General features: G+C 36.7%; 1 protein-coding gene across 1 annotated transcript in view; it reads right to left on the bottom strand.

Moving 5' to 3' along the window:
• Window positions 1–8196: 8196 nt before the first annotated feature.
• The window catches only part of tacr1a (tachykinin receptor 1a), a 37320-nt gene continuing 19177 nt past the window's right edge, over window positions 8197–26339 (bottom strand). Inside the window, exons 3-5 of the mRNA XM_079813978.1 lie at window positions 13120–13270; window positions 10319–10515; window positions 8197–10000 (exon numbers count right to left, since the gene is read on the bottom strand). Of these exons, the coding sequence (XP_079670104.1) occupies window positions 9670–10000; window positions 10319–10515; window positions 13120–13270 (679 nt within the window). The 3' untranslated portion in view covers window positions 8197–9669. The remainder of the gene's footprint in view (window positions 10001–10318; window positions 10516–13119; window positions 13271–26339) is intronic.

Consider the following 26339-nt stretch of genomic DNA (forward strand, 5'->3'; position numbering starts at 1 on the left):
TTCAAGACTGGAGTAATTATGATAAATTCAGCTTTGATCACAGGAATAAATATAATTTTTTTATTTTTTACTATATATTCACACAGCTGCTTTACATTGGGATATTTATACTTTTTTACTGCATTTTTTATTAAATAAATGCAGCCTTGGTGAGCAGAAGACTTCTTTCAAAAACATTTAACAATTGTAATGTTTCCAAACTTGTGATAGGTACTGTATATTTTCTGCCTTATTCAGTGATATTTTTTTTACAAAGCATAAAATCCATGGGGACTTAATGCACAAGTGTTTGTAGTACATAAACCAATCATAAAATTGACATAACATATAGGGAAAACATTATAGATATTAGTGGTTATTGTTCAGCAGTGTTTTTCATATCTTACTGAATTAAAAGCAAGAGATGAGATCAATTAAATCTGTCAATTAGACAAAAAAGGTCAGAAAAAAACTGGTATTACACCTGACATTTCTGTCCTCCTCACTTCTGAAAAGATGGCTACGCCCCTGGCTCTCAGTCTCACACACAGCGCTGGCTAATACAGATATGGGCATTTCATTTTGTAGAACTAAAAGAGAACTAATTTAGAACTAAATACAAAACAGGTTGTAGGCTCTACTGGGTGATTTTTTTTTTTTTTAACTGAGTAACTTATAATTTTCCCAGATAGTATATAGATTTTTAGGCATTCTATTATCTCAAACAGCCTGAAAAATTGTGCATTTAGCTGATGTAAATGGGAAAAAAATCTCCCCGGGGGTGTATGCCCCCGGACCCCCCTAGGTTTGGGCTAAGCCCCGAATGTTTACATCGTCTGGCTCTGCCCCTGGTTGCAATTGAAGTCCATTGTGTGGAGAAAAATCCTGAAATGTTTTCTTCAAAAAACGTAATTTCTTTTCCACGGAAGAAAGAAAGACATGGACATCTTGGATGGCATTGGGGTGAGTAAATTATCAGGACATTTTAATTTTGAGGTGAACCAATCCTTTAATGCATGAAATTAGTAGGGATACATTGATTTTAAAGGGATAGTTCTCCCAAAAATTAAAGTTCATGTCACTTTTACTCACCCTCAAGTTGTTCCAAACCTGAATGAATTTCTTTCTTCTGCTGAACACAAAATAATATATTTGGAGAATGTTTGTAACCAAGCAGATCTCGACAGCCATTGACTACCATAGTATTTTTTATTAGTTTTCCCCCCTATAGTCAGTGGCTGCCGAGATCTGCTTGGTTACAAACATTCTTCCAAATATCTTCCTTTGTGTTCAGCAAAACAAAGAAATGTATACAAGTTTGGAACAACTTGAGCGTGACTAAATAATGACAGAATTTTCATTTTTGTGTGAACTATTCCTTTAAAGAGATGTAAATTCCCAAAAATGAAAATTCTATCATTAATTACTCACCCTCATGTAATTTCAAACCTGTAAGACCTTCGGAACACAAATGAAGATCTTTTTGATGAAATCTGAGTGCTTTCTCTCCATTGACAGCTACGCACCTGACACGTTGACGCTTCAAAAAGTTCATAAAGAGATCATAAAACGAATCCATATGAATTGTGCGGTTTAGTCCAAAATTTTCTGAAAAGACACGATCGCTTAATATGATGAACAGATTTCAGAATTAGGCTTTTATTCATATATAAACATTCAACAACTCACACATCATTTATGGCACACGGAAGCTCAAGCATGTTCGCTTGATGTGCGAGAACCAATGAGGTTCATTCTTGTGTGTTACACAGCACGTTTCAGCTTCCTCAAGCAGGTTTGGATGAGCTGCTGTTTCTGTTCGTCGATCCATGTTTATGTGAATAAAAGCCTCAATTCATATGGATTAGTTTTACAATCTAAATTTTTTTTTTAAGCTTCAAAGTGTCAGTTTTGCAGCTATGTATGGAGAGTAAAGAAATCTCTCAGATTTCATAAAAAATATCTTCATTTGTGTTCTGAAGATGAAAGTCTTATGGGTTTGGAACAACATGGGGGTGAGTAATTAATGACAGAATTTACATTTTTGGGTGAACTAACCCTTAATACAGATAAGCCGATAATTATTTCATGTTATATGACTAATATACTTTTTTTTGTCTTAATATATTACAATTTAACACACAAAAAAAAACAAATCCATAGTTTTAAATGCTAAGTGAATGTAGGCATCACATTATACACAATATGAAAAATGGATTTGTAAAGATTACATTTAACAGTGTTATTCAATTATTGGTGTTTTTAAAGGAGAACAGCAAAAGTAATATAATGTAAATGTAATACAATGTAAAAAAAAAAGTGTAGTCTCAAAAATGTGATTTAATTAAATAAACAACAATTTATCATTTTAAAATAATAAAACATAAAGTAGCATTTTAAGATGTATTTTAAATGAAAGCTGAAAATGCCGATCTCAAAGCCAACTAGCACTAAATATAAATGAATTCTTTAGATATTCACCACAAGTCTCGAAAACTTTTTTGAGAAAAGAGGCGGGAAGAACATATTAGGATTTAGATTAACTCTTTTTGACAGCTTTTGTAAGAGCAACACAGATCAACCCTGCTCCGCAGACGAGAGCACAACTCAACATCTGAATTTTAACAAGACATTAATAGCTCTAACTGTGAGACACAGACTTTTGTCTTTCACTCTGCTTAATAACTTCAGCGGCACATTATGTGTGTCACAAACGATTAACATGATCTATCCTAACTAGCTGAACCTGCTTGATTTGCTTCATGACTTTAATGTCAAATTGAGATGTTCAAACTCTTCCCTTCAAAGCACACACAGGCTGAATACAGATATATTAGACAACGCACAAGCATACAAAATCCTTTTCAAAAGCATACATAAAATGAGAGCAACTCAACACAACATTGAAAGCAAAAGTGGACGGCCGTTATTTTCGTTACAACTTGACCCATCTGTACTGAAAGTTCAGTATTGCAATATAATAAACTAACTCTTTTATAATATATTACAAACACATAAACTGCCAAAAGCATTTATTTACAAAATACTATTTAGCTTGGTAAACTCATTAACAGGCAATGTACGGTCATTAATAAGTCATTAACACTTACGTATATTCTTAACAGATTGGTTGTTGATGTACTTTCAGATATTAATATACATATGAAAATATATGAAGCAAAGTTGAACTACATTTTTAACTATTTGAATATAGATAAAATAATGATCTGTACACCATTTTGTAATATAATAATGTGTGGTTAAGGGACCAAATTGTCCTTGTGGAAACGGCAAAACGAATGATAAAAGGCATAAAACTTATTATAAAAGATGTGGGGTGGCACCCGAGGCACCATGGTCTTCAGAAGGAGCTGATGTTTGTATGTACCAAGGTCCCTGATCATTTCGGTCTGACCTTAACTGAAGTGTGCAGATGTTGTTTTGTGAACCTGTCACATTGTAATGCAGGCTTTGCAAAGAGAGTGTTTGTGAAAGATGGATCAGCGCCAACTCTATTAGACAGCAAATCCCCAACACACGACACGAGTAAGCAGCAGCGCTGTTACTCTTTTCACAAAGAAGGAGAAAATCTAAAGGTACATCAGCGAAACACCTCGATAAATTCAAAAGGTCTGAAAGAGTGGAAAATGCCCATTACAACTAAATTACGCAAACTGTCCTCCAAACACCCCCCCCCCCCCCGACTCTATAGGTCGTTTTTCAAGCACCTTATTACGACCTTTATTTACGTTTTTAAGTCATGCACCCTCTAGCTGGTGTAAAAATGACAGTGTCGTGTTATGTCTGTTGTCATGAAATGACGCATGACTGTTGTTACCAATCAAAATGCGTGTTCATTTAAATGCAATGTTTGGACTTTTTATCACCATTTGTCATATTTCCATTTAGCAAAAATCTTTTTTTATTAACAACTATATCCCACCCTAAACCTACCCAGTGATTTATAATGCATATACACTTTATACAAACCCGAAATATGACGCAAATAAAAGGAAACAAAGCATTAAAATGAAAGTGTCCTGTTGTCGATAGGGGCGCAACTTTAGCAAACGCTCCTATGGGTCGTATTTCAGGGAAGTGACAAACGACCTATATAGGCGTATTGGTTGGAGGACATGTTGAAATTACGACTGTGCTTGGTGCAGGAAACACAAACATTGCCAAGAATTCTTGTGATCAGAGTCATATGAACATTTCATGTCAGTGAAATCAGCAGCCCAGGCCTCCTGTGCTGGACGGAAATCAAAGCACATCTTTCTTTCTGAATAACTGATGAACTATACCAGCTGGACTCATGTAGAGGTATGTTTAAACGCACACACACTCACAATGTTTACGTATGGACACGAATAATAACTTTGAGTGAAATTTAGCAGCCATGCAGAAAGGCCTTGTGAGGGTTGTGAGGAATGCTGGAGGGTGGATGAGTAGAGTGTAAATGCTTTCATACACAGCTGTCGTCCTCCCCTCTGTATTCTCTTCTCTTGGGTAATTACTCTGATTATAGAGAGATAGAGCTGATGAGAGCAAATCCTCCTGTGCTCACACACGAATAGATAAATACAGTCCACAGAGGTGCTACAAAACCCGAACTGGCAGACGAACAAACATTTGTTTTCTGCTCATCCTTTTTATGCCTTTCTTTAGGTTCATCTTAAAGGGATTGTTACCCAAATATGCAAATTCTGTCATCATTTACTCACCCTCATGTTCTTCCAAAACGGTACGACTTGCTTATTAAGAAGATATTTTGTAAAATTTATCTTTTTTTTTCTTTTTTGTCCATATAATTTCAATGGGTTTTGGTGTTGTGAGAGTTTTGAAATAAGCATTTTATGCTCACCAACACTGCATTCATTTGATAAACTGTATAAACCATAATATTGTTAAATATGATTACAATTTAAAATAATTGTTTTCTATTTTAATATATGAGACTTCTTTCAAAAGCAAAAATCTAATCCAATCTTTTGACTGGCCATTACATGGGCCAGGCACAAAATGGCTAAACACTCAGCTTTAAATTGTCTTATTGTTCAAGAAATTAGTCAAATTTAAGCAAATGCAGGTTACACTTTATTTTAAGGTGTCATTGTTACAGTGTCATTATATATTTAAGTACTGAGTCATATTAATTAACAACATGTAGCCAACTTACTATAGGATTAGGGTTTTGGTTGAGTGTTAGTTGCATGTAATTATGCATGATTTACAGATATTACTATGGTAAGTACATGTAACAAGGACACTGTAACATAAAGTGTTGCCAACATGCACTACTCAAAAAGCCATTGCTGTCTCAATAAAACATCAAAGACATAATGAAGTTTTTGGCAGAAAATGGGAAGTTTTGGAGTGGTAAATCACAATGAAACATGAGTTGCATGGTGATGCTCCAGAACGGTGTCTCTGAAAATCTGGTAATAAATGAAGCATGCGGAAGAGGTGTCATTGTGTGGGGAGCCTTTTTAGCTGCTGGTATTGGTGAGGTACTTCACTGTGAAAAGTCATTTAATGCTTTGGAGTACAGGAGAATATTGCAGAATGCAATTGCTTCCCACAAATGAAAACTTGTTATGTAAAGAGGAATGTTCAGATGATATTTTACAAGTGGCTTAAGAGCAAGTCCATCAGGCTCATGTTTTGGCGAGTCCAGATTTGAACCCTATAGTGAATATTTGGTCTCACATTAACCTCAAACAAACTGGGGAGACATTTTTCAATCACCTACTCATGAACAGTTTGAAGCCTTTAACATTGAGTGGAAAAACACTGACTCTTCTTCCTTCAAAAAGCTGTCTGCAGGTTTACCCACATGGCTCAAACATTTAAAGATAACAGAGGGGAAGGCTACAGTATTTGTGCAATTCTTGCTAATATCCTGACCAGTGAGGTGTGATTAAAAGTGTTAAGACCATCAAAAGACTACTAAATATTTGCCAATTTTGGCTTGGCACGCTATATACACATATATTGTGAAGGCAGATGCGACTCTGCAAAAGCATCACTGATGGTTCTGAATTTCTAAAATAAAATGTGTAGATCAGGAACAGAATGTGGCTCATTTACTCTTGGAATGAGCTGTTAGCACCTGCCAAACAGTCAAGCACATTCAGATCACAGTCATTTACAGTGCAGTATGTTCAGAGATATTCTGAACATATTGCACCATAACTAGACTTCTGCCATGCACTGTGCGAACAATGAAAGCTCAGGCCCATAATCATGCTTGCTCCTCTGTTTTGGAAAACAGATCACTGTCACAATCCTGGTCAAGAACAGCAGCAGGTGTTCTTTCAACCCCCCATCCCACATCCTTTGCGTAACTTTTATAACCCCCTCACTGCTTTTGTCCCATAATCCTGTGTACCTTGGTATCATATTGCTGTGACTGTATACAGGGAGGTGCCTGAAGAGCTAATTTTACTTTGGCCTTGTCCAGTGTGAGGGAGAAGTGTGTACATGAATGCTTGTACAATAGAATAACTACAGAATTGGCACTTCACTAAGCCCCAGCTTACAAATATATTTCTGACCACTGACAAATCGTACCTCAGCAACTGTACACTCTAAAAAAAAAGGTTCTATATGACACCAAAAATGGTTCTTCGTCGTAATCATAGAGGAACCACTTTTGGTGCTAAATAGCACCATATCTTAACATGTTCTGTATATGGTAGCGGTGCTATATAGCACCTTAGTTAGCGGTGCTATATAGCACTAGTCAAAGAACCGGTGAAGAACCGCTGAGGCACCAAAATCGGTGCTATATAGGTTCCCCTATGATTACGAGCCAAGAACCATTTTTGGTGCCATATACAACCTTTTCTTTTAGAGTGTAGTGTCTGCGCAACAAACTTCCATATTCTGTGAAACAGGTTGCATCGTTTTCGGTTCAGGCCTTTTGTACGTGCTTTGTTAAATATATAGCTGTTTTACTCAAGATTCCTTAAAAGAAGCTACCAAAAATGAGCATAACAATGTCCATCGCATATGCAGATTAATATCTAGAAGATATTTGGATATTTAAACTCAAAGATCCCCTGTGGCGAAAATCAAGTTTTTTAATGTTGTTTATATGTACATGTGGTGTTTTTAATATGATTTCAGACAAACCATGTGCAAATTCATAAGTCAACACCATTGCTGAGTATTTTCCCCTTAAAAGTCCAGTGAACCAAAGACAGTGTCAAAAACATGGTTTGAAATAGCTGGTTACTGCTGTAACCAATCACGTCGCGGGTGGGCTTTAGCATTTCATCATTACTGTGAAGCAGGGGAGTCTCAAGAGAAGCCATACCAGTAGATTTTTCTGTTGACGTTAAAAAACATTTAGCAATATAGTGGGTGAATTATGCATTAGCGACACATTAGCTGTTTGATCAACAGCAAAAGGTCAAGCAAAAGACTAATTACCGTTATGTGTCCGACGTTGTAAAGAGCGATACCTTTGTGCAGCGTTTACTATACAGTAACTTGAGTAAAAGTTGATGGAAAGGGTCTCTGGTGTGAGTGAGAGGAGGCGGGGCTAATTTGCATGGATCTTCATACTAAGCAAGGGCAACACCATGCTTCATTTAGCATACGCGGATCCATGCAAATTAGTCCCGCCTCCGCTAGTTAGTAATGCTGCCTTCACGTGCTATCGGAATTATCATAAGTTTCTTAGTTAAAAAATTTGATGAGTGGATGCGATGAGACCTGTTTTCCTGTTCATGTGATGTTTAAACATGAAGCCTATGCAATGAATAGCGGTGCAGTTCGAAAGGGGTCATCATAATCACAACTAGCAAGCGTAGGTCAGTGATCCCTAGATATTCCTCATATCTTTTATCCATCTCAGATATTCCGCAGCTCATCCACCCCCGCAAAACTCTAGTTACTCACTTTTGTTGCCAGCAGTCAGGTGACACAAGATTAGAACCATAAGAACACAGATTGGGCTGGGAGTTGGACCCAAAAATAATTGATTCTAAAGCATTGGGATTTGAGAGTCGACAAAGTTCGGAGTGGAATTGACTCCACAGAAGTAGCGGGTAGGGATAAGGTTCATCTTATGGTGCTTTAACACTGGCAGTTTAGTTTGAATCAGGGCATAGTTCGCATGAAAAAATTGCTAATGTGAAACTGAGTTTGGTTGCACTCGAACTGTGGCATGTTGATGTTGTTTACATCATTGACCACTGAGGTTTTTTTGAGTATTATGGGTGAGTGTTTGAATTATTCAGGGCTGTGTTTCTTAAAAGCATCATAAGCAAAAATAGATCATAGAGAGTGTTTTTTACGATCTACTTAAGATGCTTTTGGGAAATGTAGTCCATTGTTCTAAAAATTAAAGAATGCGTCTTTAAGATTACAGTTCTTTAATATACTAATGTTTTCATTTATTCATCATAAAAATTGTATTTTTGCTTTCAGCTTACTGAGAACCTTTTGCCTCGATTCTCACTTGCAGTCACTGCGTAATTTTAAAAAAGCATAGCCTGGCTATAAAATATGCTTTGCGAAGTCAAAATTCATTTCAGCCTACGTAAAAAATAAAATCTAATAATTTTTATCACTTTATGAGCACATTTTACTGATAATCAGGCTGCTCATCTCATCTGCAACAGTAACCAAGGTGGCAACAGTATCCAAGGTGGCAACAGTTACCAAGGTGGCAACAGTTACCAAGGGGCGGAGCTTAGTGAAGAGTCAATTACAAAAAGAACATAAAAAAGAAATGAAGGTAAGCAGACAGGGAGAGAGAAAAAAATAAAACGAGACGGTCAAAAGAAAAAATTCCTTGTGCAAAATTTTTTCCCCTGATCTATTCTTCAGAGCAGCACAAAATCTGTGGCATTTTAGAGCTTTCTCCACCATGCATTTGTGTTTCCAGGCACATGCTGAAAAGTCATTTAATTTGCCTGTGGAGGTGTGGATATTGACATGGTTCATGTTCATTTCACAGGCTGGATCATTGCTTTAACTGACCATGAAACCACCGTGGCATTTTCAGTAATATAATCTCTGCCCTCTGTTTTTTTTTCTTCAGTCTCAGCCAGTTTAGAGCTTTTGAAGGCAGAATGTGCTTGCAGAGAAAATATGATGTGAGGTCTCAAATAGTCTCCCCACCTGAAGATAAGCCACTGAAGAAACAACATGTGCTCAAATATCATTTGAGCAATGTGGGCCATCTTGGGTGATTAAGAGGGGTATGCTTCTTTACCTATTCCTGTTCCTATTATAACAGAAACCAATATAAGTGGCCATATTCAATATATAATGACTCATTGTTCCACTGCATCACATTTCCATTAATGTAAACTTTTAAAATGTCTTCAGCGATTGCAGGATCAATAAATCAGGCTCTCATTTAGGTCAGCACAATTAAATGTCAATTACATAACTTTGGTAAAAAAGCATTTGCCAAAAAATCAATGTAAATGTTCCTCTAATCATAGTTTAACATCATGAATAGAATGTGTCAAGAAAGAAAGATGATGGATCATTTGAAATGTAAAACACTTGCTGTGTGTGTCCTCAACCCGCTAAAACACACCTGCACACACTCAAAGTATTCCTCAAGATTTACACTGGGGGGAGAATTTAAGAGGATTCATCAAACGATTACATCTCCACAAAAAGATGGCGACATTCGTCCTGCTTGGTTCTTGTGTTTCTCTGCGCTTATTCCTGTATGTTATTACTGGAGTAAAAGCTGGAGGTCTCCGACACGGTCTTGGAAATACTGCGAGAGGACGAGCCATTGGAGGCGAACTCCCTGGAAGGGCTGTGAGCTGCCGGCTTCCCAGCAGCCCCTCTGATGCTCCCAAAGGTAACCTTGTGGCCATCTTCACATGGCTGCATCACGCAGGACACGGTGGTCTCCATTCGACTTGCCCTGTACAAACTGGTCTGGGTTTGAAGGTACCGGGTGGACTTGAGCTCTAGGCCCTCGTAGGATCCCTCAGGGACACATGGACAGCAGCGGAATGCTTGCTTAAATCCGGCACGGAACCTGAGGAAGCGTGCAGAAATGTAGAATAATATAGATAAATGTGATGATGATGAGTTTAAAGGTGAAAATGGACTAGAGGATATTATTACTTTGTCTTTCAAATGCTTTTGTGATGGATTTTCAGCATCTGAGTGAGGCGGTAAAACCGGGATTATATTACAGAATAATACATCACAGCATTGGACTGTATTATATGGTACAAAGATGGATCATTTCGAACAATAATGATATTATAGCAAATATTACAGCGACTCTGGAAAGAGATGTGACTGTGTGTGTGTGCGTCAATTACTGTGTTTTCACTCCAGGTGAAATTACCTGTCATTGAGGCAGCAGTAGATAATGGGATTGTACATAGTGGAGCTCATTGCCAGCCACATGATGGTCAGATAGACCTGCTGAATGAAGGGATGCTCGAACAGGTGCGGGTAGAACTGGTGAATCAGGAAATAGACATGATAGGGGAGCCAGCAAACAGCGAACGTACATACCACCACAATCATCATCTTCACCACCTGAGGGGCAGGCAAGAAGAGAACATTTTAATATTGGTCATATAAAATTGAAAATAAAACGTAATAAATAGAGAGCTTTTTGATCTGAGGAAAGTATTTGGGAAACCAAAGAATTTTTCCATTTGGTGCTACTAGTGGTACTAAAATCACACACTATCGCTTTAAAAGTACACTCAGTAATTTTCCTGAGTGTTTATCTTTGATGTTGTAGGCTCAAACCTAAAACAGGGACATTCTGATGCTCAACGGTAGTCACATTGTGTCATCAACATCATACTTGTGTGCTAAGAAAATAGATTACAGTTTTTCTCCATTGGTTTGGCTCATTTCTTGAAACAGAAATTACATTCTCAAAACAACATGGACAAATCTCCAAACTACTGGGCAATTGTTCACAACAGAATAGCATTTCTCATTCATTTCATCAAATTGCAAATGTCTAAGAAGTACATGTATCAATGTCTCATTACATCTTTGCAATTGATTAAGTACAGGTAGCCTACATTTAGCACAGTTTGCAAGTGATTAGATCTTGTTGATCTAAACTGATTGTTTGATTCTCAGTCTAATGGTTGTTCGCTCCAAAGCGTATCAGCGTCATTTCATTGTATAAGTCATCATATGCACAATAGTCTGTTCAATTGTCAAAATTAGTCAAGAACATAATACCATGAATACCATATATGAATCCCTTGGAACATTTGATACATTTATTACAGCAATTGACAGTCAGGTAAAACTAGAACTTGACTAATGAAGGAGGACTTTCACACATCTCAGATGACCAATCACACAGTATGTTTAGTTACCTGACAGATGCTGTCCATGACTGTGAATGCTGCCAAACATATATGTAAAGAGATTGACCATGCAGGACCAGTACAATTTCTGAACATGGAGGCACCTGGCCAAGTAAATGAACAAGAGAGGGGAAGAGAGTGGAAGAGAGGGGAAGGGGGGAAGAGAGGGGAAGAGAGGGGTAGAGAGGGGAAGGGGGGATGAGAGGGGTAGAGAGAGGAAGAGAGGGGAAGGGGGTAGAGAGGGGTAGAGAGGAGAAGGGGGATGAGAGGGGTAGAGAGGGGAAGGGGTAGAGAGGGGAAGAGAGGATAAGGAGGGTAGGAAGAGGTAGACCTGGAGTAGGATGTGGCCAAAGAAGACAGGGACCAAATTTATCAGATGTGATTCTACTGAGAACCCATGGGTTGTCATTGAGAGAGGCTGGACAGAGACTTCAGCCCAACCTCAGCAGATATAAAAAAAACAAACCTTTGAAAATGCATGAATGAATCGATTGATTTTACAAATGTGGAGAGAAATAAATATTTTCATCAATATGCAGTACTGGTCTTGTGTGTACTGTTTGGTCAATATATTCATATACTTTACTCAAACAATATCTCTGAAAAAAAAATCGAACCCAGATTATATCATTAGAAAAGTAGAAATTTTGAAAGTGAAGTTTAGAAAGTGTTTACAGTAAGATTGAGAACAGCAGCATGTGGACGGCCAGGAAGGTGAGGGAGGTAATTTTCATTGTATTTTTTTGTTTGTGTGTTATATTACAGTATATTATGCTGTATACATTTTCTTTTTACTGATGTATGGAAGTTACTTTATGTGTGTGAATAATAATGGTTACAATTTCCTTGGCAGTATGAGTGCAATGTGTGATGTCAAACCTTGGAGGCTACTCTTACCCTAAAATCCTATTTCTTTTTTTTCAGTTTTATACACAATTGTATTCTGTTAGCTAGACAAAAATGAAGGACTGGGCTAAGACTGAAAGGTGGACATGAAGGATATTTCAATGGTCCTCTGTCATGGTGACAAAACATCTAAACATTTTGACTTGCAGTGCTTACACAATGCCAAAGGGACGAAGCATTTTGGGGGCACTGACTGTTTAAATGAGATGGAAATTTAGTTTTGACACATGAGTGAACTGTTTTGGGAGAGGTATGAGCTTTTGCAGGTGAACCATGGTGTTGTGTCGAACCATCCACGTTATTTTGGCAAAAGCACCAAGAGTGTTGAGAACGTCCGGTCTGTTTCAAGAAATGAGCCAAATCAATTGAGAAGGATCTTTGCCATTTTGGTGGCACTGACCATTTATATGGGAACAGAATTTAGTTCTGAAGCATGAGTGAACAGTTTTGGGAGAGATATTAGCTTTTGCAAGTGAGCTCTAGTGTTGTGCTGAACTGTAAGACTGTTTTGCCAAATGATCTTACAATTTTGAGAATGTAATTTCTGTTTCAAGAAATGAGCCAAACCAATGGAGAAAAACTGTAAGATATTTTGTGTAAGGAAGAAGAGGAAAATGTTCATGGTGAAACGGTATATCTTCAAGTGTGGAGAATGGGGCAAACATACATACACACCCAGAATACAGATGAAAGAAGCAGACGGACCGTCTCACTGCAGGTGAGTTTCATAGTGATTATTTCATGCGGCCCTGTCTGACCCTTCTCTTCTTGTGTCTGAACTCTGTCTGATCTATTAACTCAGAGTTCAGTGTCTGACCTGGATTGTGTGTGTATGCAAGTGTCATAGGCTTAAAGGATGATGAAAAAAGGAGGAGGAAGAGGATGATGTGATAAAGACCTTGCGTTTGGCATTCAGCTGCTCTTGGTAACGGTCAGACGAATCTCCTGGGATCTCACTGGCCCACAGAGTCAAACCCACCACCAGGTAAGCACAGCCCATCACCAGGAGAGGGAGGAAGTAAATCAGCGCTGCTACACACACAAAGTACCTTCAAAGAAATAGATAGATAGATAGATAGATAGATAGATAGATAGATAGATAGATAGATAGATAGATAGATAGATAGACAGACAGACAGACAGACAGACAGACAGACAGACAGACAGACAGACAGACAGACAGACAGACAGACAGACAGACAGACAGACAGACAGACAGACAGACAGATAGATAGATAGATAGATAGATAGATAGATAGATAGATAGATAGATAGATAGATAGATAGATAGATAGATAGAATTTATATATTAATATAACTCAAACATTTCTAGATGTAATAATTAATTTTGCTCCAATTTCAGCATGAAATCCAATTTAACCAACCATGGTTTTGTGCTGCCCCCTGTGCATATATTTAATTTTTTAACAATTTTATCCACTTTACATTAATTATTTTATCCATTATATTCATTTTATTTGCTGGGTTGATTTTGACCTCCCATTTTTTATATATATATATTTTTTTATTATTATTAAAAATGCATAACCAAAAGCGAAAAATGTGGGGGGAAAAAGCTAATATCACGGCGATGAATTAGGAATGTATTCCATGATTTAACTAAATTAAAACTAAAGAAAAATGAGGGAACACATTAATAAAACATGGTCACAAATTAATGTCTATCTTTTTTCTTTCAAATTTCACGTGCGAGGCTCTGTAAAATTATTTATTTAAATTAGTAAAATCATCTGACAAATGCATAAATGTAAATGTAATCATACTTTTGGTAAACTAGGTACTAAATGCAAACAGCATATGCAAATAAATGATTCTGTCAGCAGGTGCAATTCATTCTCGGTGAATTCCTCCCACAGCAGATAGTAATTAATAAAATGTCAAATAATTCAAAAATGTTTTGCCACTCTCAAAAAATTTTTGCTTTGCCAGATCTCTTGTCAAACTTGAGTCATTTTGCCTGTCTGAAAAATCTAGGCACAGGTCATTCCTTACCCCTAATGCTCTGGGTCTGGCAAAAAAAAAAAAAACAAGATCATGAATCAAATGCAGAATGTCAGACATGTAATGTCAAAGATTAATCCACATTAATCCTCAACAGCAATTACAAAGTGAAATAGATTGCTTAATGCGTATATTAAGGGAAACACAGTAATCAAATTGCATCCTGTTTTCCTTCAGTTTACAGTCTACTGTAATAAAATGCACCACACGTTTAAATCATAATGATGACTTGCAAAACCATGGCCAAATAGCAATACAGTGTTTCCTTTCTTAAAGGAACTGCTTAAAATGTTTCCACGTGCACAGATGAAAAATCACTTTTCTAGTTTGAAGGAATTTGAATGAATGAAAGTTTGTTGCGTCAGAATGAGTGTTGGGGCTGGTTGTGGTGTCACTAATTTGTCTCATTAATATTAATTGCATGTTATGTGATATTTAAGAGCCAAACCATTGTATTATTCATAAATTGATGTTCTGTGCATATGCATTTTTAAGTATGACCTTGTGCAGTTCTTGCAGAGATATGACGCCAGTTTTACATTTGCACATAGGTTTTAATATTCATTAATAAACCCGATTTTGTCTGTTAGTTAGTAGGTAGGTTAGTAAAGGAATAGGTCATCCAAATATGAAAAATGTCATTTTCTCTCCCTCATATCATTCCAAACCTGTTTGGCTTTTTATCTTCTGCAGAATGCAAGTAGAATGGAGTCCAATAACACTGGACCTCATGGGTTGCACCTACAAGGATTAATCTTAAATCTAGATTAAATCAGGTTTATCTAATTCTGTTGAACTATCCCTTTTTAGGACAACTAAACAACCAATTACTCAATAGCACAAAAAAAAAAGAAAAAATGCTGGAACTGACAAACGACCTAAAAATGTACAATTTCAAACACAGCTTGAAATATGTTGTTGAACTGCTATAATTTCTTTCTAAAATGTTCCTGATGTTCTCTACGAGCAGACAGTAAACACTAAACACCTAAGGGCCAGCCTGAGAAATACTCATATCATGAATGCCACCTGCCAATCTCAAGACAACACAGATGTCGCTGTAATATTGTTGCTTCCAGTGATTCTCTCCATGAGGGAGCTGAAAAAATTAGGCCATGATTAATTATACTTCCATTGTTTCATATATTCCTTAGTGGAATGCTGTCATCAGGAGAATTGTACTTGGCTCCATTCATCCGCTCCCTTCCTCTACTAACAGCTTTTCCATGCCTGAAGTTATACGTACGACACAAAGGATCTCTGATGAGTAAAACAAGGCTGTCCAGGCACCTTATATTGACCACAGCTAATGTCTCGTTCATCATTTCACTAGCAGTTTAGTGCAATCAGGAAAACAGGAGTAAAAGCGTAGATGAGAAAATAGAGTGAACGAGAGAGACTGAGACAGTGATAGACAGAGAGAGAGAGAAGCATCTGCTAATCAGTTCATTAGGATAGGGTAACATTTCTCTTTCCAGTTTCAGCTAGACTAATAGTGCCTTTTTGCCCCTGAACTGAGAAATACCGTATGTAAAACTTTTTTAATGAGGATAAAGTGAGAGTCCACATTAGGGAATAAGAAAGCAGTGTTGAATCTCTAAGCATAATTGTTGAATAGACTGTAAAGAGTGAACAATTTTTTTTTTTTTATTGTTGCCTTTCGGTTCTGAAATCTCATAATTTAAGGGGATAGGTCACTCAAAAATGAAATTCTGTCTGTATTTACACATTCTCATCTCATTTCAAACCTGCATGACAATCATTATTCTGTGGAACACACATGTAGCTATATAGAGATTTTTTTTTCTCTAAACAACGAAAGGCTTGGATATATATATTATATACTGTATATAGGCTTGGATATTCTACTTAGCTTATACTGACAGAAACGTCTTAGTATATTTGGCCTATACTTGTACTCAATCTTTTGACCGAGATCTACTTAAAATCATAATTAAGTATTCAAAGTAGGCTATTGGCTTGAAGTTGTGTTTACCCTTTTGATTGAATAATTTATTATTCTATTAAATACTTTTTTCACATAGTTTTACAGACAGTCTTATAAGGTTACATTGTTTGAAAATATTGATTTATAAAGAAAAAATATATGACTAATTCTGAGTAAATTATTTTATTTTGTAGGCTAGTCCACTGGTAGTGTAGGAATTTATTTAAATTCTACTTTACTCTTTTCCCACCACTGAAAGAATTTTCTGGCTATCCATGTTTTCACTGTTAGACAGTAGGAGGCGCTATTACGCATATTCTGAAAAAGTACCAAATCTCTGGATCAAAACACAGGTGAAGAAGCAGAAACAATTGATAGAAGCATTGCTTATGCACATGAAAAATAAAACGGTCATCAAACATTCAACAGCATATAAATCAAAACTGCCTGATGTTACTGAATGAAATGTTTAAGCCATGAAGAGGAAATGACTGAAGCTTTAGGGGGATTGATGGACTCGATCTACTCCATCGTTCTGAATCCGATCCACACATAGTCTTTGACAAAAAAAGCTTTTTATTTAAACTCTTGGTTTTTTGTTGTTGAAACTTTTATGAAACTTACCCACATTCAACTGTTGATTAAGAGAGAGGGGGGGGGGGGGGGGGGGTGCTATTTCATGCATTTTGACTTATTTACACTGTTAAAGAGTTGGATTCGCATGCTAAACTGGCCAAAGTAAAAAAAAAGAGGGAGTATTTATGTGCCAAAATACTCCTTCCGGTTTCTCACAAGTTTCAGAACGTTTTTTTCGAGTGTGGCCCTGTATGAAGTCATAAACGGCGCAAAATCCTTGTATGGACAATTCTCCCGGAAAAGCGCACGCACACAGCAACCAGAGCAGAAGTGAGAGCAAGCCCATCGTCCGGGTAGCAAGTCGAGAAGGATTTTTTTTTAACAATGTCACCAAAGAAGTGTGTTTTTGGTTGTAACCTTGATCAACTTCCCAAAGAACTCATGCAGTGTTGTTTTTCAAGTGTGTTCCTGGCATTTTTGGTGACAAATGTTTTATAAGCAAGGCCCGTTGGATTTGCAGATCGCTGCAGGCAGTAAGTGAAACTGCATCAAATGTCTGTTTCGTTGGCAATCGGCGCATAAGTGCAAACAATGTAAACAACACCAACGTATAGTGAATCAAAAGTTATCCATAATGCGATGCAGTGGCGTAACTTTGTTTTAAAAGTGGGTGAGTGGGGGAAGTCATGAGAAGTCATGCTTAACGTTATAGTTTCATCCTTAACATTACATCTCCTAACTATAATCCTAAACTTTAAAACAAAATTGTCAGTCCCGAGATTCTTTACATAGATTCGCATGAAATGCTTGTGGTATATGTCCAGTGGTATGGCTTTTGTCCGGCGAGTGTGTCTGAGGTTCGGTTCTGGGTTCGAATCCACCATCGTATAGTTTTTTTTCTCATGAAAACCAAAGGTGTTCATCTGTGATTCTATATCAAGAGCAGGGACACATTTGTGTTCATTTTATTTTGTGATTTAACTGGAACAAATAGAGATTATGATGCAATGGCGTCTTGTGTGTGTGTACGTGTACAAATGTGATTCTTTAGCGCCACCTTCCGGAGCTCTGCTTTTTTTGTAAAGAGTCAGTACAGCTTATCTGATCTGTTTCCTATAAATCTAATAAAACTAAAGACTTTTTTGAGATATGAAGGATGCAATACTAGGCCTACTCAAGATTAACATGATATTGGCTGAAACTAGCCCCCCCCCCCCCCCCTTTAAAAGCTAGAATATTTTTTTTTTTAAATGGAAAGAGTTAAAGTACAGTTAAAGGTATGTTTCAAGTATGAAAAATTAAGTCCTAAATGGAAACATAGTAGTATACTATGTAGTATAGTAGTATGCGGAGTCCCACAAGCGTCAATTATTGCACCACTCCTATTCAACCTGTATATGATGCCACTGAGCCAAATAATGAAAAATAGCCAAATAGCTTACCACAGCTATGCAGACGACACCCAGATCTACGTAGCCCTATCGTCTAATGACTACAGCTCCATTGACTCCCTGTGCAAATGCATTGATGAAGTTAACAGTTGGATGTGCCAAAACTTTCTTCAGTTAAACAAAGACAAAACTGAACTCATTGCATTTGGAAAGAAAGATGAAATTCTCAAGGTGAACACATACCTTGAGGCTAGAGGTCTGAAAACAAAAAATCAAGTCAGGAATCTTGGTGTGATTTTTTCAGTCAGACCTGAGTCTCAGTAGTCATGTAAAAGCAATAAATAAATCAGCTTACTATCATCTCAAAAATATCACAAAAAAATGTATGCTTTTTCTCCAGACAAGATATAAGAGAAAATCGTTCATGCTTTCATCACCAGTAGGGTGGACTATTGTAATTGACTCCTCACCGGCCTTCCCAAAAAGACCATTAGACAACTGCAGCTCATACAGAACGCTGCTGCTAGAATTATGAGCAGAACCAGAAAATATGACCATATCACTCCATTCCTTAGGTCTTTACACTGGCTTACGGTTTAGAATTGATTTTAAAGTACTGTTACTTGTTTACAAATCACTCAATGGCCTAGGACCTCAATACATTGCTGATATGCTCACTCAATATAAACCTCATCAGGTCACTCAGATCATCAGGATCAAGTCAGTTAGAAATACCTAGAAATAGGAGTTTGCTTTTAGCTATTATGCCAGCCGCAGCTGGAACCATCTTCAAGATCAGATGTGATCCAACAGTAGTCACATTCAAATCTAGACTAAAAACACATCTGTTTAGCTGGACATTTACTGAATGAGCACTGTGCCACTGCTAGTGCTGTGTCTTGTTGGGAGAGTTGAGAGAATTGGGAAGTGAGACGGTGAGTTTACGTACATACTCAGACGTGAGCGTGGAACACCAAGTCCTTGTTCCCTCCGAAGGATGCAGGCTGGTATATTGCCGAAAGCCATCAGAGGCATAGGGTTGGTGATAACTCCACTCCATTGAAGGGTCGGAGGGACACTGGAAGCCATCAGAGGCAGACGGTGTCGGAAAAACTCCTCCATATTAAAGGGCAGGAGGTCATTAAGAAGCCGGGCTGCTACTAGTGTGTCTCACGAACCAAAAGTAACCGAAAAAATAACCGAAAGTTATTTTTTATTTCTGATACATGATATTTCTATTTCTTATAGAATCTGTTAGCATCTGTTGGTTGATTTAAATATATATCATCATTTTATTCTTTTTAATTTTCTTTACAACTGCTTTATTTATGCTTGTTTTTATTTTTTGGTTAAGATTTTATACTTTTGGTTATGGCTGTCTGGTCGGAACAGTTGAGAAAATTGGGAAGTGAGATGGTGAGTTTACGTACACACTCGAAACACCAGGGGCCCGTTTCAGAAAGGAGGTTAAGTGAAAACTCTGAGTATGTTAACCCTGAAATAAGGGAAACTCTGGGTTTTCTGTTTCTGAATGGGAGGTATGTCAAACCCGAGAAAGCAGGGTAAGTCAAGCCCGTTTCTAAAAGAGAGGTAACTTATACTCAGAGTCAGTTACCAGGGTAACTTACTCTGTGAACCTAACCTGGAGTGCGTTTCCCAAAAGCATCGTTAGCCAACTATGGTCGCAAGTTCCGTCGTTATCAACATAGTTCAACCAGTCAGTGTTTCCCGAACCCGTCGTTCGAACGAACGTTCGCAAACAGCATCGCAAACTTGTGTGGTTGCAACGACAGCTCTCGACCTGTGGTTAGAAGCATAGTTTCTTGTTTGCATGACATGTGGGCTTAATAAATCCTTATCTCGAGCAAAATAAGCAAGCTGACATTCAGTACAACCTATATCTTTTATTTAGAATACATACAAATGTCATTAATGTCTTTTAGTTTGTTTTAAAGAGATTTAAAGCACCGTTTTTGAAGAGTGCGCCTGTGCGGACGTGCTCTAGTACGTAAAAAAGAGCCTATTTGAATCTGGAAATAAAGCAAAATAACTGAGAAAAATTTGAATTATTCCTCAGGTGCCATATCCATAATGTGTAGCAAAAAATCTAGCATGAATTCGATCTCAAAATAATTAATTAAAAGCATTTATTATTCCACAACCTGCGTGACATCATTAACCAACGTGGTTGAACGACAGATTTGCGACAATACGGTTTCGGGAAACAGTCGTGACTAGCTAGTTGATTTCTTCAACGATGCATCGTACTATGGTAGTTAAGCAGTGAGTTACGTCGTTGTACGGGAAACGCACCCCTGGTCAGGAGCAGGTTTTCTTTGGTAAACCCAGAGTTTCTTTCAGTCTCCTCCCCTTTTTAAAGCGCCAGCAGTGTTTAAATACTTAATTCATTCATTCAAACTGCACAAATTCTTTTCTTACTGAGTATGTTGGTCATATTTCAAGTACAAATATCAAAAAATTATAAATTTAATCTAAATCTAAGCAAAGTTTACTTAAAACACATTAAATGATCTGCCACTTGACAAAAATAAATAGTAAGAAAAGCCTTTTTTGCAGTGCAGGAACATTCATTCATTGCTCATATTTTCATCATGAGGACACTGTCAAAGTGACAAAAATGGCATGTCCTTGTATACAGGATCCTGAGGTTCACTTGATGAACCTAGAAGTGACCTAATAATTAGAATTTCCTTTAGGATTTCCAGTGGTTGGATGCATTGATGACACTCATATTCCCATCATCACACTTTCTGAAAACGGATTACTGTATGGAATGGAAGAATGCCAGATGGTAGTCCAAGATATATGCCATAACCACCTCCACAACTGTTAAATACATTTATTTACAATTTTTATGGTCATCTTTATTTCCTACAAATACTTAATTCTTTTTCCTGTTGGATGTTAATATTCTTCCTCCATCTCCTCTTCATCTGTCAGTGGTGCTGGTGTTTGGCTGGCCTGAGTAGAAGTCAAATGTTAATGTCATTACCCTAGTTAATAAATGTAACAGGTGGGATTAGAGAACATTTCATTATGTGAAAAGAGCATAGACCCTTTTCACATTTCCGGGTTTCCGAAGCTGAAGTCGTCATAGTTGGGTTAACTTTTATATTGGTGAATGAGAGAATACATTAAATATATATTTTTTGTCCCCATTTGCAAAAATAGCAAAAGAAAAACTCCACAATAGTGATTTCACAACTTTCAAAAAGAGGGAAAAAATAGAGTGAGATTGTATAACAGAAGTGAAAAGAGAGAAAGATATTATTTTTCACCATCACTCCCATAGACGCTTTATTAGAAACACCCTCACAGCAGCGGTAACTTGTTTTTTGTAATTTGATGCAAAAGTAATATAATACAAAGTATTAGTGTTATAAATGTACATACATTAAAAATATATATATACAAAAAACGTTGCAGGATTTAGGAAATTGATGACCATTAAAACATGTCATCACAGTCTGTGAAAAGGGTCTATGTGGGAAAAGCTGCTGCACATTGGACACTGAATGGTATTTATTTAATATGTCAAATGTTTGTAAAGTCATTAAACCTACACCCATGAACATTTTATGCTTAAAGCTTTACCTGATTGAATTATGTTTTTATTTTTCATTTTTAGCTGCTGCCACATTCTTTTTTTGCCTTTTGGATACCACGAAAATTAAACTTAATTAAAATAATTAAGAATTAAACTTACATATTGACCCGGAAGTATGCAAACGTCTTTTTGTTGGGTGCTGTTGCCATGGTGAATCGTAATTTCGGAGCTCCATTGATCGTGGCTTTTCATAGTTGGAGTGCATGTGCTTAACTCAGAGTCAGTCTACTCAGAGTTGATTGAACTACCTCAATTCAGCTGTTCTGAAACCCAAAACTCAACAGTTTCCCATCTCAGAGTAGGTCAACTCAGAGTTCAGGTTTAAACTCAGAGTTGGTTGAACCTCCTTATTGAAACGGGCCCCTGGTCCTTGGATGCAGGCTGGTGTATTGCCGAAAGCCTTCAGAGGCAGACGGTGGGTGATAACTCCACTCCATTAAGGGGTTGGAGAGACACTGGAAGCCATCAGAGGCAGAAGGTGTTGTAAAAACTCCTCCCTATTGAAGGGCAGGAGGTCACTAGGAAGCTGGGCTGATAGTATGTCTCACGAACCGAAATTATATTAATATTTCTTATGCATATGTTGTGATTATTCTATGTAAAGCACTTTGAATTGTCCATTACCATTGTGTATGAAATGTGCTATATAAATAAACTTGCCTTGCCTTGCCTTGCCTATACCTAAAGTGCAAAAATAATATATAAATGGTAAAATTTAAGTATGATTTTATATTCACTTAAAGAAAACTAACAAGTTTGCAGTATAAAACTACTAAACTTTTACTGAGTACAAATGTACTTTCATAAACTAAAAAATGTGCAATAAGTATTTGACTAGTAAACTACCAGAGAAGTAAACTAAGGTTCACTTGTATATAGTTGCAGTTCAAATGAGAAACTTAGTAGCGTACTAGTTGTGTACTCAAAGTTTACTTTTACACTTAAAGTATACTTAAGTATACTTTTTATACACTAAAAGTGGGCCAATTTAATTTTACATTGATATTAGTATATAAATTATACTGATACTGTATATGTATTAAAAATAAACTTGAACTTTTACTTATGATTAATAAAATGAACTTGAAGTATACTTATTTTTGTAAGGTTAGCGCAGGTTGGGTCAAATAGTGACACCAAAGCCGGCCCATCTTGCCCCACCTGACTCAAACACTCATTCTGATGCCACGTACGCACCTTCATTCATCCCGCTAAATTCAGACTATAGCAGGGTAAAATTCCAAAGAGAAAGTGATTTTTCATCTGTGGCTGTGGAAATGTAATCAACAATATTGAGAAGTTACTGTATGAAATATTATAATAGTTTAGTGGTGAATTGCAGTCTTAACTTATTGAGTAAATTAGAATGCCATATGTCTGAACAACCAGACTATTCACAGTCAACATGTAATGAAGAGATATAGCAATATGCCAGCAAGAATGATTCCTTTCAGCGTCAAAGCCAATAATTTTTACTTACGCAATGACAAAGAGTCTGACAGAACTGTGTTGGAAAAAAAGGCTGCCAGTTAAAAACAAAGTCTCAGTATCACAGTTTCGAATTGGTTTCCACCTTTCAGATTTGCTGTGTCTGTTTTTATGAGTGACCATTGTATTCATAATATTTAAAATACAAACTCCAGTACCAAATGTATAGGGAAATGGATCATAAAGAACATAACGATATGTCTGTGGTTATGAACCATACTAAAGGAAAATTTGCTTTTTGAACAGAACTAACGTAGTAATGCCCAGAGTAGAATGCTAGGTACAAATGTACAAATACAGTCTCAGCCTCAGCTAATAGTGGAGGACATTTGCAGTGAAGGGAGAAATGGGCAATTATTTAATTTAAATCAGGCCCAGGATTCTGTAAAAGTATGCAATGAGTCTAGATGGAAACCTAATTATAAAACAAATAAAGGCTGTATTTTCTCATTCTCACCTCTGCATGTCTTCTAGTGTCTCCACTAAAACGGCACTGGATCTCTCAGCTTGAGGGGAACATTTGCAAAAACAATCTTTGAAAATGTTCTTTCAGGATTTGGACATGTCGAAATCGTCAAATACCGGAAAAACAGGAAACGAGAGAGACTGGAAGATCTGATATGGTTTACATGTGTCAGACAGGGTGATTATACCTTATTTAGCATTGCTTTACATCATATCGCTACCAACAAATGCTTGACCAATTATGCAATTGCCCAAATTACTTAGTAACAAAAAATTATGTGTCCAATGACGTAAATGGGGTGGTGAATTTTTTGTAGATTCTTTGAAATCACTTTATTTTCTTTATATAGAAATTGTTCAATTGACCTATTTTAATAGTTCTTTAAATGCTTTAATTTATTTTTGTATTATGTTTATTTAAAAAAAGTTAATAAAAATAATGTTAAACAATCAATAAGTATAATAAAATTGGTTAATAAGAGTATTTTGAGAGTAATGAAATATAAATTAATAAATTGATATTTCAAAACATTTATTTTGGTGTCATTTGTGTTCTGGACAATTGTTTCAGGCATTTTATTAATGTTATAGGGAGAAAACAAATGCTAAATCTACACATTTTCAAATACATTACCAATAAAAAGTTAGTGGTCAGTGTGATTTTTTTTTAAGAAGTGTATATTTTTTAATACAGTAAAAACGTGTTAAAAAATATATTTAAAATAAATGCTGTTTTAACTTTCTATTCATCGAAGAATCCTGAAAAAATGTATCCTGATTTCCACAAAAATATTTAGTAGCACAACTAATATTGACAATGATTTGAGCAGCAAATCAGCATATTAGAATGATTTCTGAAGGATCATGTGACACTGAAGGCTGAAGTAATGATGCTGAAAATTCAGCTTTATCATCACAGGAATAAATTACATTTTATATTTTGTAAAAATAGAAAACTGTTTTTTTTTTCAATTTAATAATATTTAACATTACTGTTTTTACTGTATTTTTAATCAAATAGCCTTGGAATGGTATTTTTGATCTCTTTTCTCATTTCAAAAGCATAGAATCATATTGACATATGTAATTAATTAATTCTGCGGATCTCTCCTTTATACATTTCTAGAATGGCCACCAAATGTGAATTTATTTCAGCTATATGTTGTTCTGTCTTCAGAAACCTCAGTAATATGTTCATATTTGTGGATCATTAAAATACCCTATGGCTAACTGCACTGTGTGTTCTCCTATAAAATGTGAGTTTCATGGCAATTTGCTGAAATCAGTGCTGCACGGAGCGCACCCTGTCAGAATCCAGGCAGAGGAGAGCTCAATTTCCCCCTTTTCTCGCAAGAGTTGAGAAGGAGAGACGGGGGGAGAGAGAGATGAAGCCTGTGGCAAAGCCTGTGGGTCGCCCAAAAAGACATCTAAGTTTCAGGCTAACTGTAACAGACTGGCCACATGCTGTTAGTGAGCTGTCAATCTTGAGGGGTGGAGAATGTGTTATCTGTGAACCGATATCAAACAGAACCAGAGAACACGATGAAAGGGTCAGAACAGTGGTGGGGTGCTGAAATAACATCATACATCTCTGCGTTTTTTTGTAGTCATGCTGAATCCAATTTTGGGGGCAAGTTAACATGGTATCTAGCTACCTTAGCTGGACTAGGTATATTCGTAAGTCTGTGTGCATGTGTAAAAATTTGCAATATTAAGTCTGGCTGGTTATCTATAGATGATGATTTGATGATAGGCAGTACAATGCTGGTCCACCTCAAAGTCTCCTGTTAAAGTATGTGGTTCGATCTCTTTGAAATCATGGTTGTTTCTCTTAGACAGAAGCAAGATCAAATTGAGACTTTAAAAGTATAGTTATTCTGTGCAATGTTTCTCATAAAAATAGAGATTTCAAATGCAGTTTACAATGCAATGCTCCAGGTCTGCTGCTTATTTTGTAGGGCTGCACATTTGGCCAAAATATTCTGATTGACATGACTATTAGCGCTTAAATTCATATTGGGCCTTTAGTAACCCCCGGGATGTCATTCACTACCCTCCACCTCTTTCAATTTTTAAAGTAAACGTCAACCATCTTAGTATTTCTCAATCAATTCATTATTAAGAATACAACAAGAAAAAATATAAAATTATAATTTATAGTTTATAAAATATCAAATTATAATTTAATAGTTTTCCCATTCATTTTTTGTAAAAATTGTATAGGGTCGCTAACGACCCGAGATGTGTAACAGAGTAAGTGTAACGTACTGCTCTGAGACAAAAGGTTGAGGATCCAAATGCAGTCAAGTCGTAGTCAACAAACAGGCAAGAGGTCATAACAGGTAATCAGTCCAATCAGGCAAACAAGACAGGAGAGACAGGCAAACGGGTAATCCACGGAACAGGCAATAAATCCAAAATCAAGAGACAAGAAACCAGGGAAAACGCTCAGAAATGCAGTGTGAATAAAACAAGACTTCGCAATGAATGACAGACATGACCAGTCTTATAAAGTGTGAGCTAAAAAGGTAATGGGGTGAAGGTGGATGTTATCAGGAAGGAAGTCCGGGTAGTGAGTGATGTGGGAAATGTAGTCTTTG

This window comes from Gobio gobio, assembly GCF_949357685.1.
Source record: "Gobio gobio genome assembly, chromosome: 4".
Lineage (NCBI taxonomy): Eukaryota > Metazoa > Chordata > Actinopteri > Cypriniformes > Gobionidae > Gobio > Gobio gobio.